Raw genomic sequence first — 9,065 nt, forward strand, 5'->3', positions numbered from 1 at the left:
ATGGTCTACCCTACAGCAGTCAGAGTTTTGCTAACACAAGGCATTCAAGATGAGGTGTTCTTTTAAAATTACTAAAGGGAGAAAATAAACCATATTGAGCGTAAATTGTTTGTGGAAATAATTTTGTTTTATATAGCTTTTGAGCAGTCGAATTGACGGATGTGGCTGTGAGCCTTACCTGTCTCAGCGTGAGTCGAGCTCGTTGTGGAACAAGGGTTGGGTTGAATGTTAGCCAGCACTGCGCCGCCGGTCCAGGGCACAGGCGCTCCAGTCCCCGCAGAGATGGGAACTTCCCCCCGCCTCCATCTCACTTGCTTTCTCCTTCCACTCAACTCGTAGCTCTCTCGATCCGACCATTTCTCTTAGCAAAGACATCCGCATTTTCGATCTCTCCCCGGCTGCCGAACGCATCACCCACAGCCATACTATTTTTCCACATTTAGCTCTCGACCCGCCATTGCCAGCCGAGGACAATGAGCGAGTGCAAATCTTTTAGACCACCGATACTTTAGTAAAAGTTATTTGTCCCAGACAGCTGCCTATATCTAAGTGGAACTTTAGTCAGCTGTTGTTACATCAAAGTAATTTCACAAATTATAGCATAATAACTAACATTTTAATAACAATCTGCAGTGTTAAGGCCTATTGAACATTTTGAGAGAAAAAAAGTGTCATAAACATGTATTCATGCCAGCGCTAACTCTGTTGACAGATTGCGAAAACGATACTGGAATTGTATTCCATGGATAGGCCTATACTTTTAGTGGTGCTCCTATTTGCAAAGTCGAGTAGCCTATTTGACGGTTTCATTTTCTTACTCATGTAATTTCTTCCAACTCCACCTTGTCAGTTTGGGGGCGTAATCCAGCCATCCAATCCAGACAGCCAGATCCAATGAAACAAATTACTTTCCAATGAGCTGTGGATCAGCACTGTCAGCCCTCCTACCATTGATGAATGAAGTGATGGAATGTCTCAAATTAAGAAATTAAAGGGTTTAAAATGTCTTTAATTGGTTGGGTGAAAATCAAAACAGCAGTTGTACAGTGATTCAAACACACATCAACATACAATAAACCAAATATACAGCTGTCCTTTTACACCTGTCCCCATCAATGAAAAAAATGGTGCAATAGGCCTACTATAGTCAGATCTTATTGCTGTGATTCATTTGTCATATTTACACATTTCTCTCCCACATCATCATTATATTGTTCAATTCATTCAGTGATTAATCAATAATTTTCCTGTATGTATCCCTTTCACCTTTGCAATCCCGAAAGCATTACATCCTGAAGTAAATATGTATTTAAGTATAAGAACTGAATGAGTGACACCACTGGACACCCAAAAATAGAACTAAGATGATCTGAACTCCATACTCACACGTTAGCTTGCAACTAAACAAAACAGCAAGAACACAAGGTAATCTACATAAGACTTTCATTCAATAAGCTCACAATGAAGCATAAAACCAAACTGTAACAAAGGAGAGTAATGTAACTAGGGTATAAAATAGGCTACAGAACCAAGGCTAAAATAACAGTCCCATAGAAAAGCATTTTTGTGTGATTTATAATATTGCATTTATCTATTTATCTGCCTAATACAGATGGGGTTATATTTTTGGCATTATTTGGGTATTTGAGAGACAAATGTTAATTGTCATATTAATAGTGTAGAATATTAGGCAACCTGTCATTAAAAAGGTTTGAATGCTTACCCGAGACCTTCATTTTAGCTTGGCACACAAACATACCCAATTTGAATGAGGTTTAAGGACAGTTGGCTAAAAATACATTTTCCTAAAGAATATTTTTGATGGCACATACTAATAAATGTGTTAGACACTCCCTATTAAAGCATTGTTTGAGTTCACTGGATCCTCGCAGCGAGTTGAGAAGTGAAAGGTCGTGTCCAGGTGTTCATGGCAACGGGGACTCGTACATATCCTCTCCTGGCTCCTCTTCGAACTTCACCTTGCCGTCAGAGGCATCCAGCTACAAAAGGTCACACAGTCTCATTAGAGAAACACACAGTTTAGTTGAGTCAATCTGATTTAGGAGAGGCAGAATTTATTCTAAACCTCCTGAAATCATTTGAAAGATAGCATTTCCAATATTAATGAAACTGAACCCAATATGAAGAAAATGAATAGGTATACTGACATTCTATTGATCAACAGCTGAATGGGTATTTTGAAAATGTTCTCTGCAGATTCCATCAGTTCCATATTGTTCTCATGTGTATTTGACTTAGCTAAATCTTCTGACCACTCATCGGCATGACAACAAAAGGTACTGACCTGGGACCAGGCTCCTACCCAAAACATATGCATGTGTTATGATTGTAGTTAACCACATTAAGACATTTGTGTGCCACTTACACATTTCATTTCCTTGTCAGTGAAGAGTGTTCCAGTGATGGCCATGCGCAGGGGGATGGTGAGGATGAGGACAAAGGGCAGAGCCAGGGAGAAGGCACTCATCTTCACCATCCAGAGAGCTCCCAAACACACCATCTGGATCAGAGTGAATAAGTGCATCTTCATAGTAGTTACCTGCATGAAGGAGATGAGAGAAGGAGGGTTAAGACAGGGGCAACACATTGGATATATACGTATGTTTACCAGGGGCATAACTTTCACTGGGGACGGGCACATTCTGAAATAGCATTTTTGTCCCCCCCCAGTTTTATCTTTGGAATGTGATACAAAACAGGCAATGGTGTGCTTTAGGACCATGAGGACGCCTCCGAGCGGTCGGGTAGGCTGTTTGGAGCGTTTATCCGATTGTATAAAAATTAAATACAAAATTATGTCACTTCTAAAACCAAGTTGCACTCCTGATATTTACTATGGTGTAAAACTTGTAAGTGCAAAGGTAATTTATGATTTTTCAGACAATGATGTTGTGATTGCCACAGTGTGTTATTGTGTAGGAATTGTCTGGTATGTTTCATAAATTAAATTAAATAATTATATAAAATGATGAAACAGAAAGGAGGACAATTGGGGGGTGGAGAGAGGCAGCATACCCTTTGTGCGTAGGCGTCAGCAGGATAGTATTTCCTGGGTACAATAAGCAGAAGCATTCGGTCCCACATCTGGATGCCACTGAGTGAGGTTATCCCCATGTAGAGGAAGATTCCAAACAGAGCCGTCATGGGAATCATCTTTAGGATAGGCTCCAAGAGAATAGACACACCTGGGAATAACAGGAACAACAAACATTTCTCAGATATTTTTAGGAGCTCAACACTGACTGAGCTGAACTTTTCTTTAGACACCCAGTGTTCTGTCTGTTCGTCGGGATCAACAGCATCAGCTAAATCTCAGTAGCCTATATGGTAGCACTTACCGACCATGGCGGCCACAAGCATGCCGCTGATCCTTTGCTCCAGCACCTTCTCGATCTCAGGCTTGGGTCCCTTGCTCATGACAGTGAGGGCGTTGGCATGGGTGACAGAACGCACGGTGGCGGCACTCAGCCAGGGCACCCCAAACAGGGAGGCGATGCCACCCATGGTGACCAGGATGAGCAGGTCCAGATGGAAACCAGAGCCCTTCACCATCTTCCTCTCTGGTTTGCTCACAATCAGCCTAGAAAGGTCAGAGGTCAAACAATGAGAGGAGGCTTGGCGGTTGTGGAGGGACTATGGACATGAAGACGATTTTACTAACGTAGTGATCTGGGACTCGAGGAAGATGAGGATGAAGACCAGCAGGGCTGGCACGCAACACGCCCCCATCATCCAGGCGGGGAAAGGCTTCTTCTCTCCCAAGGGGTTGATGAACCAGCCTCTGGCATTGGGGTTGGACACCATTAGACCCTTGGGCACCACAAGTTTCTGCCAGGGGACACACAAAATACATATGCTGTATTTAATCTATTACACTAGACATCCCTTTTTACATGAAACAGTTTAAGGAGTAATATGTTATACACCAAGATCACCTTTTAGTCAAGGCAACACAAACCTATAAATCACTAACCTGAGTGTAGGCATCCTCAATGGTGATATCCACAGCGATCATGAAGAAAATGGCGATGGGAACACCAAAATCTCCAATCATCCGACGAATCTGGTGATAGGGAAAACATATGTAGTGAAGGCTATCACACACAGAACACAGAGGGGGCTCTCCAGCACTAAAAACCCTATCCTGATTCATCTCTCTTCAATACTGTCCAGCAGACGCTTTGCTCACAGACATACAGTAGTCATCACTGTTGAAAACAGCTGTAGCTTACCGGTCCAGGGAGGAAGTGGCCATTTTTGAACTGACGGAGGAAGTATGCGATGAAGAAACACCCGAACATAAGACACATGGAAAGCAGGGCGGTGTTGGGGTAGGCCCTCTCATGTATGATCTCGTGCACTGTCTTGTTGCCATCATCATGATACTCTATGCTCTCCTTGATCACCGGGTGGAAAGGGTTGTCCAGGCTGTCGTTCAAGTGCTCATAGTTCAGAACCAGAGGGTGAGCTTTGAAGATCTGAATAACAGAAGAAGGTAGGTATGTAGATGAATTAGCAGCGGAGGACAGGAGGGGTGTGAAGGAAAGGAGAAAGACAGGTTTTATTTTTGTATTTACAGTTGAGGTATAAAAAAGTGCTTAGGATGGTGGATGGATGTAAATGTTGGGATGGATGTGAGGAGATGAGGTGGAGTGATGTGTGGTACCTTGCCGAGCTTGCTGAATGTCTCGTAGATGAAGATGAGGGAAATGAGGATGGAGAAGATCTCCTGCGTGAAGCGGGAGATGAATTTGACCAGGAAGCTGCCCTCCACGGCCACGATAACCACCACGATGATCACCAGCCACAGGCCTACCCAGATACGGCCCACAATGTACTCAATCTCCTGGGACTTGCAGAACTAGACAATGGGATTTATAAAAATAAGTTGTTTATGTCAATGATGTACTTGCATTGTAACTTTGAAATTCATAGTTATCATAATAGCCAATGCAAATCATGTCTAATATGATTGACATCCTGAGGACATGAAGCAGTGATGGCTCAGCATACTGTCATCAGGGGTCAGAGCTTGGGCTCACTGAGCTGTTATGTGAAAGTGCTATGATACATACCGCAAAGAAGGCCTCCTCAAACACCAGCAGTGGCCCAGAGAAGCCAATGACCAGTGTAGGCTGGGCTGCGATGAAGGCGAAGATGATGCCCTGGACGCAGGTGGAGATCATCAGCTCAGACACGCCCATCATGTGCTCTGTCTTATCGGCTGGCGGCAGAGGTCAGGGGGATGAAGGTCATGATTATAACCGCTGTTATGTAGGCCTACCCACAAATCCTATATAGAGTCAGCAGTGCTCCTGTCCTCTATGACACTAGGTGGGTCCCTCCTTCAGACATGAACTCACCCAGCAGGCCTCCGAAGGTGATGGCAGGGGACAGGGCAGCGAAGTAGATGAAGATGACAGCAGCCAGGACCTGGGGGTCGAGGGCATCTGTGAAGTCACTGATGTAATGGCGGTACCGCCGCTTCATGTCCTTTATCATCCCGCCGAAGGGAATGCCTGTCCGGGCCAGCGGGTCTTCTCTTGGCTCCTTATCGGCCTCATCAGCTGGATACAAAAACAAAACAAATAATGACTCAAAATGAGCACAGACAGAGCAAGTGTTTTGGATGGGTTTAGACTAGAATCTCCAGAATATCTGCATTTTCAATTTTGATTTGGAAAATCATATTAGAAGGAAATGTAGGCCAAACGTAAACAATCCCTAATTTGGAAATTGAATTAACAAGTTATTGTAGATTTAGATTAGTTGTAACTACAGGGTTAGTCCTTATGACTGACCTTTGGCCCCGCCACCAAATATGATTCGGGTGTCAGAGGGGCGGAGTCTGTCCTTCAGCATCTTCTTCTGGAAGTCAATGATTGGCTGGAGCATGCCCTTGTCCTGGATCTCAGTGGGCGGGATGACAATGCTGCAGTCCATAAAATCAGCGATGGCATTGGTCAATTCCTTGTTAGTCTGGGCTAGGTAAGCCTCCAGACCAAAGACCTGTAGGACCGGAGACGTGGAGAGAGCATGGTTAGCTATTGTAAAACACTGAAAAGATTCATCTAGATACTATGAAGCATCTTCTCATTCTTCCCCTCCACCCTTGCGCTCCTTGGCCTTAATAAGTCCCATCCCTCTTTCCACTCCTATTTTCTCACCCAGTCAGCCATAAGGGCAGCCATGGCACGGCCACTCTCATGGTAATCCACTCCTCCCTGGCTGGGGCCCACCAGCACAAAGACGAAGCGCACCGGCACAGGGGCCTCCAGGGCCCCCTCTATCACCACAGAGTCCCCCAGCCTGACGAAGGCCACGGCAGGCTTCTCCAGGAGTCCATCACCCCTGGAACAAACACACACACATAGAGTTTAGATTACAGTCTCCATATTCTTTAGAATAAATGGTTGAATAGGCAAATCAGGCAGAGTATCCAGTTGGGCTCCCGAGTGGCGCAGCGGTTTAAGGCACATCATCTCAGTACTAGAGGTGTCACTACAGATACCCTGGTTCGATTCCAGGCGGTATCACAACAGGCCGTGATTGGGAGTCCCATAGGGTGGCGCACAATTGACCCAGCGTCGTCCGGGTATGGCTGGTGTAGGTCACCATTGTAAATAATAATTTGTTCTTAACTGACTTGCCTAGTTAAATAAAAATAAATGTAAAAAGTTGGTGGTGAGTTGTATTTCACTTTTCACACACAACTTACCTGAGAGGACAATGGAGGCTTCCACACTATCAGTTGTATCTCTCTGAAAAGCAAAGGGAGGAAGGTCAGTTACTGAGATATTGGGAGAGAAAGATATATTTATCAAAGAAAGAGGAAGAGAGGTTGAATGAAGTCATGAAGTGCTGGAATGATATTTAGATTTAGCGGTGGGATAGAGATCCTAAGCCTAGTGTTACCTGCTTGGTGACAGAGAAGGTCTGCATCTCGATGTCTCCTCCCAGGGGTTGAGCTCCAGCTCCCTCAGACTGACTGCGTCTCTGCAGTAGAGCCCTCAGCAGGCCATCTCTATCAGTGGCACGGATCTCACCCTTGCTCTGCAATTCATCCACCACCTTCTCAGCCACAGCAGACAGACTGCTGGCCTGCAGGTCCAGAATGATTGCACCTGAACACACAGACAGAGTTTTGAGATAGGTCAAACATGGCCTGTTGCTGTCTGCCATCTATTTTTGGAAATACGGTTTCAAATGGTGGCTCTGAGAAAAGATTCATTTTCTAATAACCTCATGAAATGATCCAGATTATGTCAATAAATTATTATAGATTGAGTGATAAACACTGTGCATTTGTTCAGATAGTCACCTGTGCTCATGATCTTGCGAAGCTGGATCAGACTCTTGAAGGTGAGGTAGGAGACGTGGGAGGGGCCCCACTTGCCCGTTGCTGGGTTCAAATTCTCCTCATAGCCCACCCAGCGGCCAGTCTCCTGCCAGCTGTTGCCCATGAGCTCATTCAGCTCCACATAGGCCTGAGACACACACACACAACATCATGCTCAGGTTCAAAATGGCAACTTCCTTGTCAATATACAAGGTACCTGTTTATTTGAAGCTAGACCCCAAATGGGGCTTACCTGAGCATCCCCTCTGGTGTTGGCGTTGGTGTTCAGGTTCAGATAGGCTGAAATACAGAGAGGTAGTGTTCAGTCCTAGCACTCCATTGGAGGTGTACTTGTGTAGGAGAGACATACAGAGGGGAGTAGAGAGAATGTGTTGATGGGCGTTTAGTGCTCACCCTCTGGGTCAGTGTGAACGACGATGCTCTGGATGGCTTGGTTGCTGTCCTCTTCCTGCCTGCTCTGCTCCAGGTCATAGTTGCCACTGTGGGGAGGGAGGGGTAGGGGGGTGAACCCGGTTAGTGAAGGGGGGGGGGGGGGCACGAGACGCAGGTGTGCTGCTCCTCAACACCTGTCCATGTCTCACCAGATCTTACAGACAACAGGCCAGGTTCTGCTCCTTTCTTTCATGAAGTACCTGCAGCTCCTGGTGTTTGGTGTACTGGCCAAAAGGAGCAGCAAAAGCCTGTATGACGTCTGTATATTCTGTAGGCTCAGAATCATTCGCTGGTTGTGTTACCAGAGATTGGTGACTTCAGTGAGAGACTTGGGCAAGCTCTGCAATATCAGTCCTGCCTTCTCTGATAAGGACGTCATGCTGGCTTAGACCAGTGGGGGGTGGTGTTGTATAATCATTTACAGTAGGCCTACTTCTGATCACTCTCACTGACAATCTGGACAACCACATGATGTAGCTGCATTCACACTATCTTGTTTTAGATCCCTTCACCCATTCATTTAATTCCTTCTAATATTGTTCAGGTTGGACGTCTTGTATGAGGAAATGCTAATTAGACTTAAAAATTTACTTTTAAGAGGGGAGAGCACTCACGGTCTGATCGGAGATGGGAAAGCAGAGTCACTCTCCTCCTCAGAGGACATGACATCCTGGATGGAATCAGAGAGAGAGAGGGGGGGAGGTCAGAGTAAAATATGTAAATAAAATGTTACAAATACTTTGAATTGACAATTCATATTTCCCCATCCCATTTACTGCATTATTGCAATAATAATGTGTTTTATCCACCTCTCCAAAAGACAGGTCGTTCTCCATTGGAGTGTGTCAGTGCTTGCTTCGTCTGTCCTTAAACTTTCAGCAACGTTTGTGCATACCCTGTAATGTGAATGCACATTGACATAAATTAATAAAAACAAACACACTAGAATTAGACACATGAAATACAGACATGCATTTGACCTTAATTTTACCATTGAAATGAATAATCTCTTACAAGAGTAATCTGGCCAAAAAAGCAAAACACTACAGTTTAAAAAGATAAATGTACACATTGAGCAACAACATGGTTTAGGGAAGTGTCGTGCAACTAAGGGTCAAAACACTGACAACCCCTCACTTCATTTTATATCATAGTGTTGACCCTTGCTTTAAACAAATTTAAATGTAGGAGCTCTTGTAAATTCCAGGACTTGTTGAAGCTTGTTCCAAATGGAAGGGGCAGAGAACCCTCC

At 44.7% G+C, this 9,065-nt stretch overlaps 1 protein-coding gene across 1 annotated transcript in view; it reads right to left on the bottom strand.

The window, feature by feature from the left end:
- Positions 1-988: 988 nt before the first annotated feature.
- slc4a1a (solute carrier family 4 member 1a (Diego blood group)) overlaps positions 989-9,065 on the bottom strand; it is an 11,876-nt gene continuing 3,799 nt past the window's right edge. The window contains exons 2-20 of the mRNA XM_064987643.1: positions 8,623-8,709; positions 8,428-8,483; positions 7,775-7,860; positions 7,614-7,660; positions 7,343-7,508; positions 6,937-7,145; positions 6,736-6,782; positions 6,189-6,372; positions 5,823-6,030; positions 5,385-5,588; positions 5,097-5,245; positions 4,688-4,882; positions 4,254-4,499; positions 3,995-4,084; positions 3,683-3,849; positions 3,360-3,601; positions 3,037-3,206; positions 2,387-2,560; positions 989-2,000 (exon numbers count right to left, since the gene is read on the bottom strand). Of these exons, the coding sequence (XP_064843715.1) occupies positions 1,926-2,000; positions 2,387-2,560; positions 3,037-3,206; positions 3,360-3,601; positions 3,683-3,849; positions 3,995-4,084; positions 4,254-4,499; positions 4,688-4,882; positions 5,097-5,245; positions 5,385-5,588; positions 5,823-6,030; positions 6,189-6,372; positions 6,736-6,782; positions 6,937-7,145; positions 7,343-7,508; positions 7,614-7,660; positions 7,775-7,860; positions 8,428-8,483; positions 8,623-8,649 (2,742 nt within the window). The 5' untranslated portion in view covers positions 8,650-8,709 and the 3' untranslated portion in view covers positions 989-1,925. The remainder of the gene's footprint in view (positions 2,001-2,386; positions 2,561-3,036; positions 3,207-3,359; positions 3,602-3,682; positions 3,850-3,994; positions 4,085-4,253; positions 4,500-4,687; positions 4,883-5,096; positions 5,246-5,384; positions 5,589-5,822; positions 6,031-6,188; positions 6,373-6,735; positions 6,783-6,936; positions 7,146-7,342; positions 7,509-7,613; positions 7,661-7,774; positions 7,861-8,427; positions 8,484-8,622; positions 8,710-9,065) is intronic.

Source organism: Oncorhynchus masou, chromosome 15 (assembly GCF_036934945.1).
Source record: "Oncorhynchus masou masou isolate Uvic2021 chromosome 15, UVic_Omas_1.1, whole genome shotgun sequence".
Lineage (NCBI taxonomy): Eukaryota > Metazoa > Chordata > Actinopteri > Salmoniformes > Salmonidae > Oncorhynchus > Oncorhynchus masou.